At 39.4% G+C, this 25,778-nt stretch overlaps 1 protein-coding gene across 7 annotated transcripts in view; it reads left to right on the top strand.

Annotated features, from left to right (window-relative positions):
- The window catches only part of DDX4 (DEAD-box helicase 4), a 46,317-nt gene that overhangs the window by 9,907 nt on the left and 10,632 nt on the right, over positions 1 to 25,778 (top strand). For 5 of the 7 annotated variants that reach the window (XM_088054040.1, XM_005531168.2, XM_088054043.1 and 2 more), the window contains 10 exons: positions 894 to 1,036; positions 2,086 to 2,238; positions 3,586 to 3,740; positions 6,203 to 6,332; positions 7,972 to 8,138; positions 10,665 to 10,810; positions 11,643 to 11,742; positions 12,767 to 13,037; positions 13,180 to 13,260; positions 15,082 to 15,297. In XM_088054040.1, the coding sequence (XP_087910166.1) occupies positions 894 to 1,036; positions 2,086 to 2,238; positions 3,586 to 3,740; positions 6,203 to 6,332; positions 7,972 to 8,138; positions 10,665 to 10,810; positions 11,643 to 11,742; positions 12,767 to 13,037; positions 13,180 to 13,260; positions 15,082 to 15,162 (1,427 nt within the window). In that variant the 3' untranslated portion in view covers positions 15,163 to 15,297. Of the gene's footprint in view, positions 1 to 893; positions 1,037 to 2,085; positions 2,239 to 3,585; positions 3,741 to 6,202; positions 6,333 to 7,971; positions 8,139 to 10,664; positions 10,811 to 11,642; positions 11,743 to 12,766; positions 13,038 to 13,179; positions 13,261 to 15,081; positions 15,298 to 25,778 lie in introns of those variants that run through there. The other 2 variants (XR_015772372.1, XM_088054041.1) reach the window with 2 other exon arrangements.

The following is a 25,778-nucleotide window of genomic DNA, read 5'->3' as shown; positions in this document are numbered from 1 at the left end:
AAAACATGGCTAAATGGCTCTATTCAGAGAGTGATTTGCAGTGAAGCACTGGAACAGGTTGACTGGAGAGCTTGTGGATCATCCCTTGAAGTGTTCAAGGCCACATCCAGTTGGGCTTTGAGCAGCATGGTCTAGTGGACAATGTCCATCCTGTGGCATGGGGGTTGGAAATGGATGATCTTTAAGGTTCCTTCCAACTCAAACCATTCTGTGATTCAGTGATTAGTATACATGTTCAGAAGTGATGCTTAATATCTGAAGAACAATTGATTTGCCTCCTGTTTGACTCAGTTCAACTCAACTTTTTCAAATTTTTGGTTCAAATAATGATTTTTAGGAATTCTTTACAGAGGCAATGTGTTAGTGCTTATAGTGGACATAACTGCATCTTTCCCACAGAATAGTAATTCCTTTTTCATGACTATAGTGTAAGGTAGTAGCATCTTAAAAACCAGTCTGGATTTTGGTATGCAACAATTGCATCTATCTGTATGGAATTTAATGAAGAAAGAGAATTCTAGAGAAAGAATAATTTGTTGCAAGGGAAGCATGTCCTTCCTTGTGCCATAAAAGCATGTTTCTGTCCAGATGATAAAGAAGAGCCTAATTTAATTTTTGAAAGTACCTCTGGAAAGTGGGGTCCTTGAGCGGGTGTGGACATGAATGCTTTATGAGTCTGACTTCATTTAGAGGTAAATTGTAGGTCTCATAGTATAAAATTAAGTTTTATAAAATTAAGTAGAATGAGTGTGTGGAATTTTTTGCTTTCCTGAAAAAAAGGAGGAGAATCCAGTTGACAGCTCACTGAATTTGACTTCAGTAGCTTCATACTTAGAATTTTATTTTAACTTCTCTTTATGTTGTTTATGAACTTAAGTGATTGTATTCTTAAGGTCCAAAGGTGACTTACGTACCCCCTCCTCCACCTGAGGATGAACAAGCCATCTTTGCACGTTATCAGACAGGAATGAATTTTGACAAATATGATGAAAACGTTGTTGAAGTGTCAGGACTGGACCCTCCAGCAGCGTTAATGGTTAGTGACCTGGTTATTCTCACAGTTCATGGTGAAGTATGATTTACAAGAATGTGTGGTGCGAATTTGCAGGGAATGAAAATACTAATAAAAAATACTGAATCTTGCAGGTAGTGTGATGTTGGAAGGAGGTGCTCCCCGTTTGAATGATAAAAACTTGAATTCAGAATAACTAACAAACTACATAAATAGTCCAGAGAAAGTAATACTGTATATATAGAAAGAACAGTCATTAAATTGTGGAAAAATAGAGATACTGAAAGAAAAAGGTCTTTGGGAACAGTTTCTGGGCAGGCTGCTATAGTTACCTTACTGAAGTCAGTTACTGGGGGATCTTAAAAATGTAAATGAAGACTTGTTGGGGTGGTATTTGGACACAGGAGTGTTTTAAAAAGCCCTGTTCTCTGTGGTTGCAATTCATTGTTTAACATAATAACTTAGTTTTTATCTATAATGAGTGGCCAGTGTTTTAAAAAGAAAAAAAGCTCTTTTTAGGGCAAATAATGAGAAGTGCAGCAGGGTTAGTAGAACCTGTGTTGGAAGAGTAGATCTAGAGGTGTTCTCCCCATCCGTCTTGTGAAAGGTGTTCTCACTGAAGTTAAACTGCTTTTTGTCACCTGTGTTGCTTTCTGGTCCTGGCTAGAAATGTTGTTTCAGCTACCCTTACTGATTTTAGCACAGAGACCACATATAACTCCCTTGTGAAATGAAGCTGAAGAGTTCCATAGCATGCTATGTTAATTTACTTGCTTGAGTCCAGGTATATGGCTTCCAAGCAGTTTTGTCTTAATACGAGTAAGATCAGCTGAAAGCATTCAAAGCATTCACTGTCCTGCAGACAATGTTATTTGAATGGCATGAGCTTATTTTAGAGACCCTTGGGGCTTTCACCTTTAGGAGCCTTGACAACCTGAATGACTGGTGAGACTGCCTCTAAAATTAATACTCTTTAGTATTTGGATGTCTGTATCCTACAGTAAACATTTTGGTTTTTAAACTTTTATCATCTGTGATTGTGTAATAACTGTTAATAATTTTTTTTCTTACAGAGTTTTGCAGACACTAACATGTGTCATACTTTAACTGTGAACATTGCTAAAGCTGGATACTCTAAACCTACTCCAGTACAGAAGTACAGCATTCCGATTATACTGGCAGGACGGGATTTAATGGCATGTGCCCAGACAGGATCAGGAAAAACTGTAAGCATTTTGTGCAGTATTTGATCTACTGAAAGTGTGTGACCGTGAGCTGTCAGGGAGATGCCTCACTCTTCCACATGTCAGCATCCTTAACTGCTTGTTTGTTGTCCAGTAATTTCACTTGCACTGCAGTGGCACCTGTGTGGCACAGATACAAATGATAACAGGGTTGTCACATTTTGGGCTTTAGTGTTTTGATACAGCAGGCCAGCCTTCGGAGATACAGCTGTGGATTCAGAAGTATAGGCAGGTAGTCTTAGAAACTGCTGATTAAAGGACCTCAGGAGTTGAAAGTAGGGACTTCTGTGTTGTGTGGGGTTTTGTCTTCCTTAGTGGGGTTTTTTAATTTGGGTGATTCGTTTTGTTGGTTGGTGGTTATTTTTGGTGGGTTGTTTTTTGTTTGTTTTTGTTTTTTCTGTTTGTTTCTTTATTTTTCTATGCTGTGTGTATGAGTTTTGTGTGTGTTTTGGTTTTGTTTTTCCTTTTCAAACTTACGCCGGAGTGTAACTGTGTTGTTTGTGCAGGTTTGTTGTACTTGGTTTGATGAAGTCTGATCTGCGCCAGTCTTGGTTTTAGGTGATTAGCTTGGCATGGAACTGTGTTGAGAGTTCATACTAAGTTGAAAATCGTTTCAACTTTTTTAAACTGTTTAATGTACCCAGACCTAACCACTGATAGCTGGTGAATGGGAATGTTTGGTTATGAAACGTAGCTTTTTGCTATTCAGTTTAGTGTGAAATCCTAGTTTTGCTTTAATGTAGCTTACTAGTTACTTATTTTGAAAGACCTCTTCTGTTTGCAGAAGGGAAAATATTCAAAGCCTGTGCTCTAAATAGTCTGAATGCTTTTGGGACTGCTGTACAGATGCAAGTTTGTGGGTATCTAGTCTTACGTGGAATTAAGTGTGCTGGTGTGGAGCAGCTGTGTTGCAAACTGACCTGAAATTCTAGCAGTCTGGAGAATGTTAGTACATAATTACTTTACAGACCTACTGATGATAACCTATAGCTTTTGAGTACACATTAAGGCTGGTTTTAGTCTTGGGTTACTTAATTACCAGGGTATGTCATCAGTGTATGGAACTGTATGGAGAGTTAGCCACTGCATGATTGTGCTTCTGTGTTACTAGAATGTTAAGGTACAGACATAACTTCCGTTGTGGTTAACAAGGATAAATAAGGTTAAGTGTTCTGTTGTGCATTCAGATCAATCCTTTTGCGGTCTGATATCCTTGATCATTGTGTGATCTGTTATTCAAGCTTTAAGATTGATACGCAGATTTTAATGTGATTGATGAAAGCTTTTAAGACTAAACAACCCAAATACTGCTGCGTTTTTTTCCCCCAGGCAGCCTTTCTTGTACCAGTTGTGGCCCAAATGATGAGGGATGGTGTAACTGCCAGTAGCTTTAAAGAGCAGCAAGAACCAGAATGTATTATTACTGCCCCAACTAGAGAACTGGTAAATCAGATCTTCCTAGAAGCAAGAAAATTTGTGTATGGGTAAGCTCTTGCACTGTTTCCTGGTATTGATGATTGATGATTACTTTGCTTGAATCAGCAGTGCTTTTTTTTTCATAAATACTTGAAAATTTTTTTGTGCCAATCAAATTACAAACACTTGAGTTCAGATTATAGCACTGGTTAGCAGGCTTCTTACTATATGACTGGGGATTTAAGTGCCTAATCTTTCTGATGCTGGAGTGTGTGAATGGAAAGCTTACTCCACTTCGAAGCAGAGATGAGTATTCAGCTTATCACTGGTGAGAAAAGTGAGAGTTCTTAAAAGATGTGTTATGAAAATTTTCCTGTCTGGAAGAATTTCTGACTGTCCAGGAGCCACTCCTGCAGTCACTTTGACACCACCAGGGACTTAAACTGCTGGGATCAAAGTCCCTTTGCAGCAGGTGGCTCTAGTGAGCTGTTGGCTGCTCTGCTTGACTTCATATACACACCACTCAGAGTCAGATGAGGTTTCCTCACTGACTTGACCGCAGGTTTCCCATAGCAGAATCTCAGACCTGATTTCTTGAAGTAATTTCATTGCTTTGAAGAAGCATGCAACAGCTCAAGCAGCATGTCTCCTGAAGGGATCCCTGAACAGCGGAATCACTGACTTTCATATGCTCACAGTTTATGTACCTAATACTTTGAGGTCTTTTTACTGAGTTATTTGCTCCTGCAGAGTCTGAGTGTCAGGTAACTTGGCTAGTGATGCAGGTCCTTGTGCCCTTTGTTAAGCAAAGGGTCAGCACCAGTTCATGGTCCCTTGCCTGGGCTCCAGCTATTTCTTGCCATCCAGAGGTCAGTCAGCAGCTTGCACTGCAGCTGCACACTGAGATACCTGCACTAGATATATTCAAATATGAAGAAACTTACTAGCTTGTCTTATGTAATTTATACTTGCTTTACTTTCATACTGGTAAAATGGAGGTGGGTGTTACTGGTTTTAGTTAGCTTCCAGTGAGGGTTTCTAATTACTCTTACTTCCCTGTGTTTCTGGTCTTAGACAGATGTGTCACAGCTCAGGGAAACTTTGAGCTCTCAAGACAGAAATAGATATCTAAACTTCTCATTAAGTGGTGTGTGAGAGTACATTTGTACTAGATTTGTCATTAATCTTTTTACTAATAGGTTTTACCAGTGTACAGAAGAGAAGTAAATCTATTGTATGTAGCAGTTAGTTACTGTTTGGAGGTGAAATGCAGAACATCATCACTGCAGAATCTGATGAGATAAATCATACTTGCCTTTGTTCAAGCAAACTTATACTTGGAGGCTCTCTGCCTTCAGGAAGAATGATCATGTTTGCATATCCACTTAATAAATGCGTTATTAAGAAGTTACAGCTTTGTAACTGATTCTGTTCATTATGCTATTTTAAACTAGGTACAGATGATTTCACCATAAAACAACATCAGAATCTAAAAAGTTTCTCTTACAGCTGGCCTGTAGGAAAAAATGAGAATGAGTTAAACAGTATCAGGATATGAACCTGTAGTGTCTAAAGAAGAGTGCATGCATATTGATCAGTTGAGATTTATCATCTTAGGCTCTTTGATTTAATTCACAAATGTGAATATGAAATACGTATGTCTATTAATAGTGGATAAATACTGAAATTGTATGATTCCAGAGGGAATTTCTGTTCTTCACTAGAACTTTCTGAAAAGTTTAGATTAGCTTTGGTAAAAATTCACCAGGTTTATCTGATCACCATTGTTGCATATGAAGTGGAATTAGTATCTTCAGTAAAAGACCGTTTGAATTTGGTGTGAAAATACTCACTGCATGTATGTAAAAACCTTAGCAGAAGGTGTTATAAAGATGAGCTTGTAACCATGATTCAGAGCTTCATAGGGTAGTTCTTAGAGAAGTGGTTTTCTACAGCACAGTATCTGATGTATCTCTAGTTGGCAGATAAAACCAAAAAGCTTGGTGGGAAGAACACTGAGTAGTCTTTGAGTGGATTTCCTGTCTAATCGTTGAGTCACACACTGTATGGCCAGTGTGATTAGCTGTTTTATAAAGATGCCATTTATGTATATATTATTTTGCCCTTTTAAGGTCTGCAAAAATTACTTCTGAAGTTCTAGAGGCATATGTAGTGATGCATCTACTTTTTCTGAGCATGCTGTATAAAAGGGGACAAAGTCTTAGCACTGTTTTGACTTGTTGAAGTTAGTAGGTCTCAGTTGAAGAGACGGAAGAATGTATGTGAAATTGTGTTTGTTCCTAGCAAGCCACTTGGGCAGCCCCTGTTTTATAGTGTGAGGGGGAGCTTTGAGCTTATTTTGAGTGAGTTTCTGATTTTGAGCATTGTTTTTGGACCGAGCTATATGGTGAAGGAGTTAAACCGCTCTTACACTGATTTGCGGTAGATCCGATTCTTTTTTATGAACTTTAATGAAACAATACCATTTGCATACTTACACAATTAATCCAAACCTTTTTCTATATCGTAGGACTTGCATAAGGCCTGTTGTGATCTATGGAGGTACACAAACAGACTATTCGATTCGTCAAGTAAAGCAAGGCTGTAATATACTGTGTGCCACTCCAGGAAGGCTTCTAGACATCATTGGAAGAGGAAAGGTAAGATCTTAACACTTCATCTGAATTCCCTAAATACTCTTACCTAAAAGATAAAATACTATTTTTCATTCTTTAAAATTAGTAGAAGCAGAGATTGGTTTACAGCACTGAAATACAAGTGAGGTTTTCTTAGACTGTCTGAATTCCATGAGGTTTTTGAAGGAGCAGCCTGAGTCTAGATCTCTTGACTTCCTTTCAGAGACAGCTGGATGATATCAGTCTAAATTAAAGTGGCTGCAGTGGTCGTGGCAATAAAATTTTATAGCTTAAATTCCTGGAACACCTTCACTTTGTTCTTCTGGCATATTCTATATTGGATCTTCATTTGGTGTCCTGTTTGTTTTGCTACAGTGGCTTTTTTATCTGTCTGGCACTATTATTTTCATGCTGATCCTGAGACACAAACTTTGAAGAATTTAGAATTTTAGAGAAGATTTTAACTAAGGATAAGCTTCACTGAAGCTAATTAAAAATAAATAGATGGGCCTTGCTAAAATTAGGAGTTAATAGTTAGCTATCCCGGATTTGAATAACTACTTGCCTGTCAACCTTATGTTTGCTCAGTTGAGCTTATAATGAGAAACAGAGAATCTACTAAGAGACTTCAAGAACACAGGACAGTTACATATCAGAAACTCATTGAAGACAGGAAACTGCGAGTGCAAGACAGGTTCATTTGTCACTTTGCATTGAAAAGGTAGAAAGGTCAGAATGAGGAAGAGCTGTATTCCTTCCTCCCTTCTGTGACCCCTCCCCATGAGAAGACTACTGACCCATTTCAGAGAACAAACTACACATGCTTAATTGCTTTTTGCTGATTAACATATGAAGCAGAGGGTGAGTGGTGACTGGATTATGAATATGTATTTGTATTCAATGCTTTTGTTAATAAAAGGCCTGTAATTGGTGCAGTGCGTATTAAGGGGGCTACTCCTGCATTAGCACGGTGCTGCATAAACATACCATTTCTGACTTCAAATGGTTAGACAGTCTTTGTCCATCACAGTTGGATATTGATAGTATCCATGTTTTAATAAAACAATATAACACACAAAAAACTCCAGGTTATATAGTACTATATTTGAATTGTTATTTTCCCCTGTCATTCTAAATTCATACTAAATTTTTTATATGTTAAGAGTGGTGACTCAGTGATGTTCACTGAACAAACTTAAGTTTGGAAAAACACTTGGTAGTAAGTTGGAGATCAGTTTTCTTCAGTTGTCAGGCTTTTAGTCAAAAGTGATAGTCTTGGTCAGCAACAGTGACGTTCTAATATTCTTAGTAATGCTTTCTAACATAATTTTTTGCAGGGAAAAAAAGGTTTTTTGAGAATGTTTGAGGGTTATGAGAGAATATTTCTAAAACTCGAGGCATAAGTCCAAAATAGATGGCCTGAATTATAATTGGCTTCCACGCTCTGTGTTTACATTGCTGAACCAAGTTCTGAAGCACTGTGGTGTGTGAATTTGTGCAGATTAAAGGTCTAAGTAGAGATTGAAATGTAAACAAATAGCACTTTCACTTTCTGTTAACTTGAGAGAAATAAGTAAAAGGTGGATTTTGGTGGTTAGGGTATTCTCTAAGTGTATACTGTCAGAGAATCAATAGTGTTTTTCTTTGACTGAATTACTTGCAGATTGGTTTGCATAATGTGAAATACTTGGTACTAGATGAAGCAGACCGCATGCTTGATATGGGTTTTGGTGCAGATATGAAGAAGCTGGTATCTTTCCCAGACATGCCACAGAAAGACAAACGCCAAACACTAATGTTTAGTGCCACTTTTCCTGAGGAAGTACAGAGGTGAGTAGAAAAAATAGAAATACATCTGAAGACGTACGTGTATTGAACTAAATATCTGAAGAGTTAAAATAACTTATTTTTAAAAGCTTGAAAATACCGAAAGCTGTAATAGTAATATTCATTGCTTAATATAAGCAGGGACTATAAAACATTAACTGCTTAATTTAGGTGGGGACTCCTAAGCAATTTAGAAAGTAGTCTGAAGGCTTTTAAACTGTGCTTCTGCAGAAGTCCTTGTGTTCCCTCTGTTGGTTTCTTGTTCCTCCCCTACCACATCTGTGCAAGCTCTAAACCAATGATGTTGCTATTAACACGGTCTTTGGCTGAGACATACCAGTTATTACTGCTCCACTTACCAGCATTTATGATAAACTATTCTTGCTTATATGGATAATTGGTATTTTTTATCAGTAGTTTTAAAGCTTCTACAGATAGGTTGATGACGTATCTTATATATTTACTACTCAATACTTCTAAAGTTCCTCTCACTTAAGGGAACAAGGCTTTCACAGATGGTAAGTATAGTTGCTTAGTAACAGAACAAAACAACTAATTCCCTGCAGGCAGATGGAAACTTTTTAGTATTTCTTCTGCTTTTTGAGACACCAGCATCTGTATACTCACTGTTAAATCAGAATAGTCTCTAAACTTCAGTTGGAGCAGTGCAAATAATTTTGATGATTTATGTGGTAGGGATACTGTTAGAGTGTTGGTAATTCAGTGAGTCAAATCCTGACAACATCCTTTGGTCCCAGAAAATCTGAAATAACTTTTTTGAGACAGGGAGAAAATACTTCTTAGTCATTCACTGTCCTGAATGAAAGAGGGGAATGGGCTGCTTTCTCCCATTCAGTCAGGTAGGGCTGACCACTTCCGTGGAAATACATCACCTTTCTTAAAGCAGGACTTGCCTGTTGTGGCTATGATTCTTTGTCAAGATGTTTTTCATAGGGTTCTTTGTATGGAAAAATAACCTTCTAGTAAACTAAAAATGCTCTTGTTTGCTCAGCTGTCACATCAGGCATTCAGATGATACCATACACAAGTATAATTTGTGTTCATTCCATGTGTTTACCTGTTAAGTTTTTGGGTTTGTGTTTGTTTGTTTGGGGGTTTTTTGGTTGGGTTTTTTTGTTTCAGCTTTTTTTTGTTGTTCTTGTAACCATCTGAAATTGAAATGACTAAAGGTACTGTTCACATTTTAGTGTGTGAAAACCTTTCTTTTTTGGAGTCAGTTCATTCCTGGATTTAATGCTTTTCTGCTGCTGAAGTGAGGAAATTATTTCCTCATACTCTGCTGCCAGGAGAGCTTTAAACAGTATACTGTCTTGGTAGTATTGGACACAAAGATGCTTTCTTTGGACCTGTTGGGTTCAGATTGTCCTGCACTTCAGTTCAGTGAGTATGATCAGATTTAGTTTTAGTGTAACATTTGGTTTTATGCCTGGACTTGTTTCTACTGTTACATAGACCTTTGATCTGATAGTTGAAACTTTCTGTACAAGTGAATTGGGAAAACCATGTGTTTTTCTAGTTGACTGGAGAGCTTCAGTTTAGCATTTGGGGTTTTACATCTGCCACTCACTGAAAGGCTGCGGTTTAATCTCAGCTGGCAGCTGAGTATTGAGCAGCTGTTCACCCTGAAAGGCTACTCCAGGGTCTCCTTGAAGTCTTGTCTTCCCTTAGAACAACCCCACCTCTTGTCAGTCTGTCTTCATAGCAGAGGTACTCCTGCTCTGTTATAAGGTTAGTGGCCTCCATGAACTCATTCCAGCAGGTCCACATCTTTGTTATACTGAGGACCCCAGAGCTGAACGCAGGTGGGGGTCTCACGATATCAGAGCAGAGGAGCAGCATTCCCTCCCTTGTCTTGCCGGCCACGCTGCTTTGGATGCAGTCCAGGGCACAGTGGGTTTTCTGGGCTGCAAGTGCACCTTGCTGGGTCATGTCCAGCCTCTCATCCAGCAGCACCACCATGTCTTTCCCTCCAGGTCTGGTCTGGATCCAATCTCTGTCCAGCCTGTACTTGTCCTGCCCTATCAGCCTGTGTGAAAGGTTTCTCTGTCTTTTTTGTAATGCCCCTTTAGGTACTGGAAGGCTGCAAAAAGGTCATTCCAGGCTTAATAATCCCCAGTCCTCAACTCTCTCAGCTTGTCTTCAGAGGAGAGGAGTTCCAGCCCTCTGATTGTCATTGTGGCCTTTCTGGATCTTAATCAACGTGTCTGTCTTCTGGCTGAGGATGCCACAGCTGGATGCAGTACTCCATCTGAGGTCTTACAGAGGCAGAAGTCCCTTGACCTGCTGGTCACACTTCATGCAGCCCAGGATGTGGTTTGTGTGCTGGACCCAAACTGCAGGCTCTTCTGGTTTTTAAAAAAATGTATATGAGACTACTTGTATTGTTCCTCACAAAACGGAGGATAAAAGTATTTAAGTGTTGTTTAAACATAAGTCAAAGTACATGCTTTTAAGGCAAAAATAATTGCATAATACGTTTCATGTTGCTCTGTTATGTCTCTTTTTCAGGCTAGCTGGTGAATTTTTGAAAACTGACTTTTTATTTGTTGTTGTTGGACATGTGGGTGGAGCATGCAGTGATGTTCAGCAGAATATTCTTCAAGTTTCTCAGTATTTCAAGAGGGATAAACTGATAGAAATTCTACACAGCATAGGTAACTTTGCTTACTGCCAGTTGTTCACCAGGGAAGTCAAAATTTCTTGTTTTTAAACTTGTGTTTAAAAGGTCATGGCTGTATGATTTTATTATGTGTTGCATGCTTTACAACACTGTTGATGAAGCTTCAAGCAGAACTTGGGAAGCAGTCGGTTTTTAGGCTTATTTGTGTAGGCATTTCATAGAGTCATAGGATAGTTTGGGTTGGAAGGGACTTGTAAATGTCATTGAATCTTGTCTAATGCCCAGTATTTGTTAATGATTCATCTCTATTAGTACTAGCAGACAACCTTCCTAGATGGGTTTCTACATTATATGATCAGTTACAATATTTCAGCGTTTGGGGGTATTATCCCAAGATTACAGATATGTTAAGATTGTGTGAATGTTTGGGCCTGTATTTTAGTAGTATCTGGGATTTTTCAGTGTTTGTTCTGTATGTCTTAAGTTTTAATGCTGAAGACTGAATGTGAGTTTGGAATTAAAAAATAGTCTGTGGAATCTTGCTGTTCAGCACTCAGGATAATGTGCTGCTTTGAGCCACATGCTGTAGAAGGGGAATGCATGCCTGTCACAGGGAACAGTGTTTGTTTCCTCCTTTTATTGAGTAGAAAAACAATGTATGTTTCTTCACTCAGTTTCTGTATTGATACAGAAATTGACGGATTGAATATAATTAGCTCAGAATAGGCAAGAAATTACAGTCATATTTCAAAGACTGTTCAAAATGTATGCCTGTATGAGATGCTAATACAGATAAGTGCCACACTAAACAGTGAAAATGCATCATGTTTCAAACTGCAGTGACTTTAAACTTCTGTTCAACATAGGTAATGAACGAACTCTGGTCTTTGTGGACACAAAGAAAAAAGCAGACTTCATTGCATGCTTTCTTTGTCAAGAAAACATACCAGCTACTAGTATCCATGGGTAAGTATTTTTAAAGTGAAAGTCACGTGTGTTCTGTAAGAAGCTTTTATTGAGAACTCACATTTGGCCGTATCTGCATAGTTTAGCTTGCCATGTGTTCTGATAGAGGCAAGAATATCAAGGTTTAAGAAAGGCTAAAATGGTCTTAGCATGATGCAGGATGTTTGTGCATATATCCTGTGGCTGTTGGATTTGTAGGTGTGTGAAAGCCACACAGCTTTTGAGAAGATCTGGCCTTCTGATCATAGCGAGCCTAAATTGCAGCCCCCCTGTGTGGTAGGAGGTTCTTAATACATTTATGTAGAAATATTATACTGTGAATTGAAGTATACATAGAATAACTGGTTCAATGAAAGCTGTTAAACTGTCATGAATGTTACTGGTTTCTGATTAATTTTACCTTTTTGAGTTGAAGTTAGGATAGTTACTCTTCTCTGGAGTAGTGGTTATACCAGGCTTCACTAAATATTCCGTGTTAAGATCCTAAAGAGCGCTAGTTAGCTTTCTAATTTGTTTTCTTATTTGGACAATGAAGAACACAAGTGAAATCCTGAACCATTGTAACTCAGTCATGATAAACAGAAGACAAGTTCTGTACTGTTGACTGCCCACAGTTTTTTACTATATCTGAAAAATGGCCTGTGCAGGAGTCTGTGTAGACTCTGTCTTTGCTGTTCTGTCTCCCTGCTACAAAGCTGTAGGAAAAGCACTTGTAATCAATTAAGCAAGTGCATTTTCTTAGAGAGACAGTGAGTTTGATGCATAATTATCTCCAGTTCTTTTAAAAAAATCTCAATTTCCCTACAGACTTAAGTTCAAACAGTTGCTCTGTCTTGCTGCTCCTCAGTTAAAAATTCAGAAAACCTAAACTGGGCAGTGTATGAGTTGTTTGGGTCTTTTTATGTTTTGAATTAATTTCCCACCCCCCCAGAGCTTCTTCACATGAAACATGGCATTTAAATTGTATCTTAAATAACACTGTAGCTTTTAGAGACATCCATTCTAACCCTTGCTTTCTTTATAGAGATAGAGAACAGAGAGAGAGAGAAATAGCTCTTCGGGATTTTCGTTCTGGAAAATGTCCGGTTCTTGTGGCAACCTCAGTGGCAGCAAGAGGTCTAGACATTGAAAGTGTTCAGCACGTTATTAATTTTGATCTTCCTTCCACCATTGAAGAGTATGTACACCGAATTGGACGAACTGGTCGTTGCGGAAATACAGGGAAAGCGGTTGGCTTCTTTGATAACAATTCAGATGGTCATCTTGCACAGCCTCTAATTAAAGTGCTTTCAGATGTAAGTTTCAAATCTTGGTGCTTAACTTTTTCTGTTAAGATTTCACTTAAATGTACTGAGCAACTTCGGTACAGTTATGGAAATCTTAATCTGAATTGGTAAAGCAGTCAGAGTCTCTGAATGGATATTCCTAATTGCATAGGCTCAGCAGGAAGTTCCTGTTTGGTTGACGGAAATTGCGTTTGAGTCTGAAGGAGGACGACTCCCAGTTCATAACCAGAAGGTAGGTCTGGAAATTAACTGAAAGTCTTGGCTATTGGAACTTCGTCTTGATTTAAAACTGTGTTTAGTGGAATGTGACCAGAGTAATGCCATTGAAACTGGTCTGACTGTATTTGCATCCCTTTTCTTAGTTGTGCATCATCAAAGAATTCAGTATTACTGAAACTAGTTTCAGACAAGTGCTTGACTTGGGTTTTTACAGTGTGGCCCCTTACTAGCTGCCATAGTCTTGACTATAAAGTCAGGATTCCTCTGGAAGAAAACATTCATGCAAACATACATGGAAGCTGTAGTTCAGAAATTTCTCTGCTTCACATGGAGGATGGGAGCAAATAGTTGCTGATAATACAGTTGCTGCTAGTTATGAATCACCCAGTCAAGCAACTCATTTGACTGAAAACTTCAGCTAATTATAATTACATAAATGTCCTAGTCTGGTCCATGTCAACATCCTTAATGTCGGTGATTGGGACAAGCCTTCTAGTCTAACTGTTACTAATTTTAGGATTTAAATTCTATGCTTATGACTGTTTGAAAGACTTTCCTTTATGTCTTGATTCCATAAGAACTTCATCACATCTCAGTTGCTTCCAACAACAAATGTTCTTTCTTTGAGACCATAGTAGAAATAATTGTTCTCAGTGCCTAAACAATGTCTGAAGCTTCAGTTCAAGCTCAGACCTTCCTTTCACTATCTTTTCCCGTACCATAGTTGTTGAAAGCATTGGGTGGTTGGGTGTTTTTACCTGGCTGGCTAGTCCACTTAGTAAATCTGAGTAATTTTTCTAGGGGGCCTTCATGAGGTCTGTTACACAAATGTCACTTCCTTCTCAAACTTTCACCCTCACATTACAGCTGTTGTGTACGTTTGTGTACACATACATTTTCTTGCAGAGTAATTCTTGATGAGTGGATCTTTTTTGTATATTCTAGTTCAAGGACACTTTATTTTTGCTTTTTTACTGAATTGCTTTCAGAGGTGGATCTCACTAGATGGTTTCCAAATGCAAGTCTTCAGCCTTTGTGTCTCCCAGCATTTCATGAAATCCATCATTTCTAGGTCCAAGTCTGTCCATGTCCTTTATGACCTCTGAGTTACCAAATCTGACTGTGACTCTTGGTCCATAATAGAATAGATTTTTTTGTGAAATCTGTCTTAATTATTAAGACATAATAGAACAGATTTTTATGTGAAATCTGTCTTAATATTAAGGGAATATTGCCCTTAATATCACATATACATACAGTGCACCAACTCCTTGAGTTGTAGATTATGAGGTTTTAATTATTATGAGACCTTCTCATGTCAGTCTGACAGAAACTCTTTAATTTGTAATTGGCTCAATTTTTCAAGAAAAGTCCATTTGATAATCAAATGATGACTTTGAAAGAGGAATCTTTGGAAGTTCTTACGTGATTATTTTGAGGAGTCTTAGAGATAACTGAGCTTTATTCTTTTTCCAAAGGAAAATAATTTTATTGGGAAGTAATGCAGACAGTCATTCTTAAGTATATAGTGGAGAAGGAAGTTTTTTTCCTCACAATTTTATGAACTGATTTGTTTGGTAAGAAAAGAAGTTGGGATGTAAACTGTGGGAAGTGTTATTCCCACATGTGATAAAATCTGAGGTTGATTAAACTGCGGTAATTTCACACCAGGGTCAAAAAACCTTGTATAAAGGAGATTAATAGTGAAAACCTTGAGTGTTCAGATTATCTTGCGATAGATGCATGCAGAAAGCTAAAATTGTTTTGTGGTGACTTGCCATTAAATGATTGAAAGAATTAATAATTCTAAACTAAGACTTGTTGTGTTTCCTAGAATTACAGAGGCAGAGGCAGTGTGAATGCAGGAGAAGTAAGGATGGAGTGTTCTGCAAGAGAAATCGAGTCATGGGATTAAACGTTCATACCAAACTAGTTTGTACTCTGTTGTGCTGTAAGTGAAATGTTGCATGAGAAAGTAATCTTGTGAAGACCTAGTTTGGGAAGGAGCTTTATGTAAGGGTTCACCTAAACTTTGTTCCTTTTTTTGTAACATGGCAGTTAAAAAGTTTGAATCTTGTGTTATGATGATGTAAGGATTTGTTAAACAGCTCTTAAGCAGTTAATAAAAGTTTGAGACATGCACTTTGATTGTTGTCTCTGTATTAGCTATATGTCGTTGCAGTTTCATGAACTTTGACGTGTGGAACATTTGCATCTGCATGTAGAACTAAAGGTCAGTGGCAACACCCACAACTTAGTGAAAATACAGGTTTTTTACAGAGATGTCTTCAGAGGGGGATGGAGCCCTGTGTTGCATCTATTAGAATGCTTTTAGCTTTGACTGACATAATATATCTGCTATCCGTTATGGAAAAGTTTGCTTTAGAGCAAACTTGGTGCCTTATATCCAAAAATTTTCCCACGCTTGCAGAAGCTATAGGAGGTAAGCAGTCACTAACAGTCACAGATTTCTGTAAAGCTGCTTTTTCATTGAATTTTTTTTTTCCTTACCAATCCAGTATGCTACAAAGATGGATTTTCGTTGGGTCCCCAAGGAAAAGGGCAAGGTGATGACATTTTGTAGTATCTTGCACGGCTGAGTACGCTTACAGGCTTCTCATGGCTTGCTATTTAGTACACAGTGCTGAACACTGTGTCTTGTACAGTCTTTCCACTAAATCCAGGGAAATAATACTTCTGACGTCTGCTTACAGGACTGGAGTCTTAGTGCCCAAGTTAGTGGGAATCGGAACTGACAGGGCAATACTAGGGGATCTCTCAATGTGAAGAAGTAGGCTGTCAAAGATACTTGCATGAATATCTTTGCAAAACTATTTGCTTAAATATCTACTCAGAGAAATACAATTATTTTTGTAGGCCGTAATTTTACTGCTATATATTATGCAAAAAGAATGAAGTCTTTATTGTGTACTTGGAAGTGAGCTGAAAGGACAGTATACTTAAATTGGAAATCATAAATAGTGGATGTATTTAAGTGTGATGTTAATAACTCAGAGCAAAATATTCTGGGCAGTATGACTAATTTTCCTGAGAAATATCTTTTAAGATCTTTGCATACATTCTGAATTTCACATAAATTGAGGGTGCTTTTGGATGTCTGTCTGCAGTAAATGCAGGTGAACTGTTAGTGTTGGAAGAAGCTGTAAGCTGATAAAACTTGCCCGTTTCTGTGAAGAGAAGTTGAAGAGTCACTTGTAACCTAAACATTTAAAGGGAACCTGGCTTGGCATTGTTTAAAGGACCTCTGAGTGTTTTTTGCTTTGTCTCCCATCGTATGACTTGAGAGTTGTGGTCAGGCAACAGAGGGAGTTCTGCAATGGTTACATTTTCTGTAAAACAACTGTTCTGGCCCCATTCTTTGTAATAATTCACAGAGAAAGGAGATAAATGATGGCTGTTCTAGCATAGAACTGCAAACTATTATGAAAAAATGGAGCCAACCAGTCTGTAGAATGGTATTGAAATAACTCGATGAAAAGTCAGGTTTACTACTTTTTATGAGAGGATGAGTGTTGGAAGGACCAAGTCTGCTGTAAAGGAAGAATAAAATTAGGAGGAACAAAAAATTGGAGAGCAATATTTGCAGAAAGATACAATATTCAATTTTGGTTTAAACTTTGTGATTAAATATCTGCGTGAAAATATTTCGGTGTGATTTTCAGCTGGAGGAAAATGCTGACAAGGGATGTTGGGGTGGGGAATGAAGTGCAGCCAGCTGCCAGTGTATTTTATTTTTGCACTCAAGTAATCTTACATGGAGAACCTGTTGAAAAGTCGTCTTCATTCAAGAGAATCCTGTTGTCCTGGTGGCAAGTCAGGGTAAATGTTTTTAAAAGTTCTTTGCTGAACTGATTTTTAGCCTGAGAACAATGTAACCATGAATCTGAGATTCCATTTAGGTGATTCTACAACCTGTAGTTTGTGCTAAACTGGGGTCACAGTTTTTTTCTTATCTTCTACCTCCAGGGTCATGTAAAGATGCTATTTGTATTGGAACTTAGTTCAAGATTGTCGAAAGTTCTTCACAGACTAGTATTAAGAAATTACGTTAAACCTTTCATTGAACAAACATGGACTTTTTTCAAGCTAAATTCAAGTTTTATGTGATACCTAAACATTGAAAACATGTGTTTTCTTTTAATGCCAGTTTGAGCACAAACTATGCCCAATTCTTGTCACTAAAGGAAAATAAAATTCAGTGTGTTGGTTTTGCATGGCCTAGTTTTCAGTAGTGGGGGAGCAACAGAGGTGGCTTCTGTGAGAAGCTGTGGGAAGCTTCCACCATACCCAGCAGAGCCAATCCCTGATGGCTCTGAAGGTGGACATGCTGCTGGCCAAGGCTGGGCACATTAGAGGTGATGGTAATGCCTCTGTGATGACAGAATTAAGAAGAAAATCAAAACAAAGTTGGAAACAACATGCAGACACCAAGGTCAGTGGAGAAGGAGGGGGAAGAGGTGCTCCAGGTGCACAGATTCTTCTGCAGGCCATGGTGAAGAAGACCATGGTGAAGCAGCGAGCTGTGCCCCTGTAGTGCATGGGGATCCACAGGGAATGCAGAGATCTGCCTGCAGCCCATGGGAGGTGCCAGAACAGGCAGATGCCTGGAGGAGGCTGTGATCCAGTGGGAGACCCAGTGAAGAGAGTGGCCCTGCTTCCAGGCTGGAGCAGCCTGTCCTTGGAGGACTGCACCCTGTGGAAGAGTGACCCATGCTGCAGCAGTTTCAGGAGCACTGTGTGCCCATGGGAGTGACTCCTAGTGCAGCAGTTCTGGGAGGACTGCTCTCATGAGAGTGTATTCACACTGGAGAAGTTGACGGAGAACTCCCCCATGGGAGGGACCCCCTCGGTGTAGTAGGGGAAGGAAAAGACTCTTCTCCCACAGCAGCAGAAGAAAATCCTTGGGTGATGAACTGACCAAAACCCCCATGCCCTGTCCCTTGCACTGTTTGTGGGAGGGAGGGGTCATGGGAAGGTATTCCTATGGGCTTGCTTCCCACTGTCTTCTGATTTTGTTAGTAGTAAATTCACTTTGTACCTTTAAGCCAAGCCTGTTTCACGCTTGGAGTGTTTTCTCCAGGTTCTTAACTCATGAAGCCTTTGTTAATTTTTCTCTCTTATCTGCCCAGCCATGGTGGAGTAGGTGAATGAGCAACTTTCTTGGGTGCCTGGCGTTTGGCAAGCATCAAACTGTAACAGTTAGTAATTTACAGCCTTTGATCTGGATCTGTCCATGTGCTATGGACAAGTTGTAAAGAATCTGGAGGTAGTTGCTTTATTCCGCTAAGTTTTCACAGTATGCTTAACTTTACTGATTAGGGTCAGCATCACAATTCAAAAATTACAGCCATAAGAATTGAAGGACTGTAAAAAAAGAGTTCTGAAAAACAAAGAAAATAGAATGTCTGCAAAACTAATACTAGGCCCTGGGTATTTTGGTAGATAGGAAAGCAGACCATCGTCTGCTGAAGACATAATAAACAGTCTATTCTGAAAACGTCTTTCATTGTTGATTATACTTACAGGAATTTACATTCACCTACAGATTAGCTTTAAAAATACCAAAGAATGGGCCCCCCTCTCTTCACTGACCTCAGTTAAAGAGCTGGGAACAAAAAGCAAGCTTGTGGAGTATTTTCAGTGTGATAGTCGGCTTTATGCAAAATCTATTCCTCTAAAATAAAGTGTAAGGCTTCGATGTTAGGTACTTGTGGATGCTAGCTCTGGAGCAGGCTGCAGGGAGGCTGCAGAAACTGCAGGCCGCATAGCTTTCTCAAGTCCAGCCTGAGAAAGTAGCCTGGGAAGTTTTAAGGAGGAATCAAAACAATTCTTAGAGACAGAAAACAGCCATGCCAGGTGCTGTTTGTCTGTCCCTTGTTTTCTTTGCGAGAGAAAGTCAGAGGGTGTTGTACACCACTGACCAATGATGGTGATGTAGTGGTTTACTAGCCAATAAGAGTTTCCTTTCTGTGCTTGCCACGTATCAGTCTATGGAGAGACCTGAAGCAATAAACTAGAGAATTTCTCTTGTTCTGACAAGAGAGAGTCTGTGTCGTCTCTACCCAGCTGTTCCTAATAGAGCGACAGGTACTAACAAGGTTTTTTTCTGTTAGCCAAGTTTAGTAATTTGAATGTGCTGTCCAGCAGTTCTAGGAATTCCCTGGTGACTCAAGAGGAGGATATTTGACATCTGTCACAACTTCAGTGACACCATAAATGGACGTGTTTTGGTCAGATATGGATGTCTGTACATTGTCCTGTACTTCAGAAACTGTGAAAATACTACTCTGTTGTTGCAAATTTTACTTTTTTATGTGACTTGTATTGTGTGTGGTTACTGTCAGTCTTTGGTAATAACATTTCTTATAAACCCTCAGTTATTTGAGGGTTTTATGGTATGGTGGTTTCTATGTCTTAACTCCACTAATAAGCAACAGCAGATGAAATCATTTGACTATGGAGTATGGAACAAGGACCTGGGGAATCTTGTATGTTAGCACATTCTCTTCAAATTTATCAGACACTTGTATTTTTTCTAGATAGCTTAAGGAAAATGTTGAAATCAGTAGAACTAATTCCGGACAATAATTCAGTAGTGCTTGAAATATAAACATTAAATGTTTTTTATTTTATGCTGTTTATTTCAAAGTAACTATGGTACAGTTTTTGGTACTTCTAAAGGCAATGAGTTTGGCTTTTATTTCTTTTTATGAAGCAGAAAAAATGATCTTGTGGAAGGACACTTAGAGGAGCTACTTTGTATTCAAGACTGGGGGGGTAATCTCTTTGTTCAGAGTTGACTAGACAAATTATTTGAGAGCCAAACTGCTGAAAATGTCTTCCTCTTTATGTTTCTAAATAAACCTGACTTACCTGTCTGAAGAACCTGATACCCTTATATAAGTAAGAATGATAATTTGCTTTCTCACTGTAAATGTACATGTTGCCTGCTGATACTGTCTTAAAAAACTGTGGACAGTTGCCAGAGCGGTCAGGATGGCAGGAGTGCCGTGACCTTCCTGAAGAAGTGTCCTCAGAAGGACGGCTTTCAGAGGCACAGGCATGTCCCTTTCCCAGCCAGGCAAGCAGTGTCCGGCTTGGCAGCAGCTTCTCCCAAGCAACACAGGGAAGAAAGGATTGGAGCTCTGGCTAGTGATTCCACAGAGAAATCGGCCTTTATTAGACCAGGTCCCTCCACAAAGGGAGCCAGCACATAAGCTCGCTCAACTGGGAAAAACTGGGGTAGATATAGGGAAGGTGAGGGGTGGGGAGAAACCAGTAACCAATCAGAAGCAGGCACAGGGGCGGAAAGTAAAGGGAAGAGCCAATGGTGGACCAGGGATTAACATAGGGTTGCAAAGGTCTCTGGGGGAGAAATTTTGCTCTCCATAGAAACAGGGTCTGTGGATCATGGCTGAGCTCTCCAAGGGGGTACAGCAAAGTCCCTGTTGGCCTCCACAGACAGTGGCTGTAGTCAGCTAATTTCAGTGTTATATGAACTTGTCATTCTTTCTGCAGTGCAGTATGATCAAGCAGGATTTCCTTGCACTGTTTCTTTTTCCTCCTTCTTTAACCAAGTCAGCTTTTAAAATAGTTTTCAATACCCAATCCTTAAATATCTCCCAACTTTAAAGAATGCTGTGCTTTGCTCATCCTTCACTCTTCAAAATGAAATATGCATGGTCATAGGAAATGGGATGGTTGTTGACAAAGACTTTGTGTCCTGGAAAGATTAATGATGTTTATGCTGGAAGAAGTTGACTCAACTTTGGCCTCTTACTGCTTTTCCCTTTACTACTAGTAGCAGGGAGATGAAAACAGGCCGATGATTTCTCAATAATTCTTTCTCAATAATTCTTTGTCATCATCAACTCTGCCCCTCCATTCCTGCTGCTTAAAAATACTGGGGTGTCTTCCTTTAGGATCATTATCATGTATCAGTTGAAACTGAATCTGTTCCTGTAGCAGTATTTTGTGGGCTTCTTGGTCTAAATATGCCAGTCAAATTAAATTATATTGAATACCTGTGTTTCCTTAAGAGGTTCTGTAATTCAGTAATTCAGTAAAACATATAAGGTCATATGCAGCATACACAAATGTACTAAGCAAAGAAACATTCTTCACCAGAAGAAACTAATTTCTGAGCTTGCAATATAAACTTTTTCTAGTAGTTGATTAGCTCATTTAGAGATCACTTCTAGAAATTAAAATACTTGCTTTATTCACATTTCCTCTCTAGAGTGGTGTAATCCACCCTCTCTAAACCACTTCAGGAATTTTTGTGCATGTAGACTACAAGTACAATATATATGATTTAGGAATACAAAGCAGTGGTTTATTAGAAGGTGTAGATAACTGGCAGCATGTTAGTCTTGACTAAATGCTAGTGTACACTTCATAAATAATCTGACAATTTATGAGGAAAAACATGATCTCAGACCACAGCAAAAAAATGCCCAGATTAACCAAGTGAAGACATGGTGTCCTGACTCCTTGGAAGGTACAATTGTGGGTAGCCAGGTAGGAAAGAGAGGAGCTCAAATCATTCTATGAATCCTTTATAGGAATTTTAGAGACTTAAAAGCAAGTAATGTGTCTAAAACATTTTCTAAGCTGTTTTTCCTGTTCCAGATATGTGGTGCCCTAGTCAGTACCTGCAGTGTCTCAAATTCAAGTTGGTCAAGCTTTGTACTGTAACTCCTCTCCAAGCTATGGATATTTCATTTTATAAAAAATAGTTGTACTTCCATATTGTATTCTTCAGTCACCAAGATTTACCTCAGATTTGCAGGTTAAAGATTCATTAGTGAAATGTTTTACCTCTCACTATTTTCAACTCTGAAAAGTTTCACCAAGCACTTAGTGTTGCCTACCTGTAATAAAACCTTTGGCATAGTTTCCCACAGCATTCTCATGGAAGACCTGGCAGCAGGATTTGGATTGAGCAGGTGGGTAAAAACTTTCAGGATGTCCAGGCCTTGAGAGTGGTGGTGAGTGGAGTAAATATCCAGCTGGTGGCTGGTCTTGGGTGGGCTTCCCCTGGGCTCAGTACTGGGAGCACCTCTGTTTAATATATTTATTAATGACCTGGATGAGGGAATGGAGTGGACCCCCAGTCTGTTCATAGGTGGAACCAAACCATATGGGAATGTTAATCTGCTGGAGGTCAGGAAGTCCCTGCAGAGGGCTCAGGACAGGCTGGATCAATGGGCTGAGGCTAATGGTGTGAGGTTCAACAAGACCAAGTGCTGGGTCCTGCCCTTGGGTCACAACAACCTCAGGCTGGGGCAGAGTGGCTGGAAAGGAGCTGGGGGTGCTGGTGACGGCAGCTGAACATGAGCCAGGCTGTGCCCAGGTGGCCAAGAAGGCCAATGGCATCCTGGCCTGGCTCAGCAATAGTGTGGCCAGCAGGAGCAGGGCAGGGATTGTCCCCCTGTCCTGGGCACTGGTGAGGCCACACCTGGAGTGCTGTGTCCAGTTCTGGGCCCTGACTGCAGGAAAGACACTGAGGGGCTGGAGTGAGTCCAGAGAAGGGCAGGGGAGCTGGGGCAGGGTCTGGAGCACAAGTGCTGTGAGGAGCACCTGAGGGAGCTGGGGGTGTTTAGCCTGGAGAAAAGGAGGCTCAGGGGTCACCTTATCATTCTCCACAACTGCCTGAAAGGAGGCGGTGGCCAGGTGGGGGTCAGTGTCTTCTACAAGGCAGCCAGTGACAGGACGAAAAGAAATGGCCTTAATACCAGGAGACGTTGAGGTTGAGTATCAGGGAGAAGTTCTTCATGGAAAGGGTGATTAGGCATTGGAATAGGCTGGCCAGGGAGATGATGGAGTCAGTATGCTTGGAAGATGTCAAAAAACTCCTGGACATGGCCCTTAGTGCTGTGGTTTAACTGACAGAGTGGTGTTTGATCAAAAGTTGGACTCAGTGTTGGGACGTCTTTTCCAATGTTAATAATTCTGTGGTTCTATGACAAGTTAAAAAGGCCTTAGATTGCATCAGGGGAGGTTTTCCTTTGTTTAAGGAAAAACTTAAGAAATTAGTCCTTGAGCATTGGATCTGGCTCCTCAGGTTGGTGGTGGAGTTGCAGTACCTGGCATTGCTTGAAAATGAATCAGCATGGCATTTCGTGATGTGATTTAGTAGGGAGTGGTAGGTGTAAGAGAAGAATATCTGTATGATAAGCTGTTCTCATCTACATAGCCTCTTTCTGTGTTCTTTGTTAAAGTGTATGTGAGAAAGTTGCTTGATTGCAGGTCCTTACTGCAAACTTCTGCAGCTCTCCCTTCATAGTGACTCTCTGCCAAGACTAACTCATGCTGATTGAAGTTGTCATAAAGAGTCTGCTCACTGTGGTCTTGTGGTGGAAAATTACAATAAAATGCACTTTGTAGTCCTGCTATTAAAGCCACACGGGATTTTCAGCAATTCCTTTAGCCTGTTTGTACTAATGGGTTTAAATAGGTTTTGCTGCTTTTGCAATTGTAGTAAAAGGCTTGGGAATCTTAAATTACCATAGGATGAAAACATATTACAGATTGCAATTACAGCTGTTGTGATGTTGCAATGCTGTGAAGGAAGATGTGACAGGAAGGAAGTATTGCATAGTTCTCTATTCTGAAATTGATAACAGCCTTGTGGCCTTCTTAGCAAAACACCTGATTCTTTTCTTGAGGAGTAAATCTTCTCTAGAGTATGGATGAAGAAGGTTCACAAATAATTGCACTTGGGCATTAAAACATTTCTGTGTGTACTAAATGTTGGTAGTTGCACACTGTACAACATCATAATTTGTACATTTCTTACGTGTTTTCTTAAGTTTGAGCAGTTTGTAGAGCCTGCCTCTGGCTAATTTGACATAGTTTTATACGTGCCCACTGTAGGGACGCTGACTTTAGGCACACATTGGATTATGGTGGTCCTTTCTCTCTTCACCCATGCCTTTATCAAAAATCCACTGCTCTGTGCTTATACAGTAGGTCAGGGAGTAACATTAATTTCCATGCCAAATGTGTAATTTCTTAAAACTTTCTGACTGATTTTGGACCATTTGACTCATTGTTCCTTTTGAGTGAGCACTTAAGTGCTTCCTGCCCCTTAACTGTGGGTTGTCACACCCATTATTGTTGCTTCTTCAGTGATATGTTACATAAGTGTGGACATTGCGTTGCATTTAAACTAAGGCTTTAGTCATAAACCAGTAATTTAAGAGCATGGTTTTGAGGGTACTGCTATTGTTTAATTTTTATGTTACACTAAAGTGAAATTTAAGAATGGCATAGTTAATTTTTTACCTGTTAAATGCAGCCTTGCATGGAGATTGATGCTAGATTTCTAATGACAAGCTACTCATTGAAAAATGGAGTTATGCATATTTGGAAATTGATATCAAAATCAGACTGGTTTCACTGGATTTTTCTTCCCCATGAGTAAAATCACTAGGGACTAGAAGGACACTCATGGTTTTTGTGTTTTGCAGTACCGTAAGTCATTGAAAGTCTATTGTCATGCCCTCCTCTTTACATTTAGAGGACTGAAGTGGTTCAAGTCATTGGCACAGGTGGAAATCAGCCTAATGAGTTTCTTGGTTAAAACCAACTCTGCAACTTCCTGATATAAAATTCAGTATATGTTTTCCATCAAAACAGCTTTTGCTAAGACTGCACAATTAAACAATCTGCAGACTGGTCAATGAAAATGCACCTGTTTTTTTCCACTGAACTACAAAATTCTATGTTCTGTGCCACTATTATTACAGGCTCACTGTAATTATACAGTGGTCAGTAAACTTTATAGGGTGTGGTCATACATAATATAGAAAATAAATGTTTCTTGAAACTGAACAACTAAGAGTAACAAATCAGTTTGCAATGAGGGTCAGGTTTTTAGCAGTAGTTCTGAAGTCTCCTGTCTCATCCTGCCAACAGAGACAGTGGAAATGCTTCTCTTTGGGATCAACTGATCACTGGAGCAGTTACCCCTGAATCACCAGTCCAAACAATACTGATAGAGAGGCATCAGCAATGAAAACAGTTGAGTCCTTCCACAGAAGGCACTTCCTTCCTTGTGTTTTAGGAACAGTAGTAGCTTCACTTTGCTCTCACCCTAAGGATGGAGGAGTTAGTTCTTCTAGAGCAAAGTGAATAAAAAGTTCTTCATGGGCAAAGTGGATAAAAGTGTCTATGTGTCTGCGTGTGGCTATGGAACAATTCTTTGGCAGGATTTCTATTGTACTCTAAAGGTTTCCTGTCTTCTGTGCCAATCACTTTTCGTAAATGACATCACTTTAATATGATGTTTTTCTCTTTACTATTCACTTGCTACTAATGGTAGTAGCTGAAACAGTTACTGATGCTATCATTAAGTGCCCTCTGCATCCTGGAATCTCCTAAGTGCTACTGTCCAGTCCACAACCAAACATTTAAGTCTGTGGAGGCCTTAATGTAAACATGTACATCACCATGAGGCAGGCAGACAGATGACTCAAGGTTTTTAAAAGTTAAGCAGATGTCTAA

Source organism: Pseudopodoces humilis, chromosome 4 (assembly GCF_049639895.1).
Source record: "Pseudopodoces humilis isolate 2021_Gansu_Grassland_sample_001 chromosome 4, ASM4963989v1, whole genome shotgun sequence".
Taxonomy (NCBI): Eukaryota; Metazoa; Chordata; class Aves; order Passeriformes; family Paridae; genus Pseudopodoces; species Pseudopodoces humilis.
Note: the sequence above shows the minus strand (reverse complement) of the source record. Positions and strands in the feature narration are given on the sequence as shown.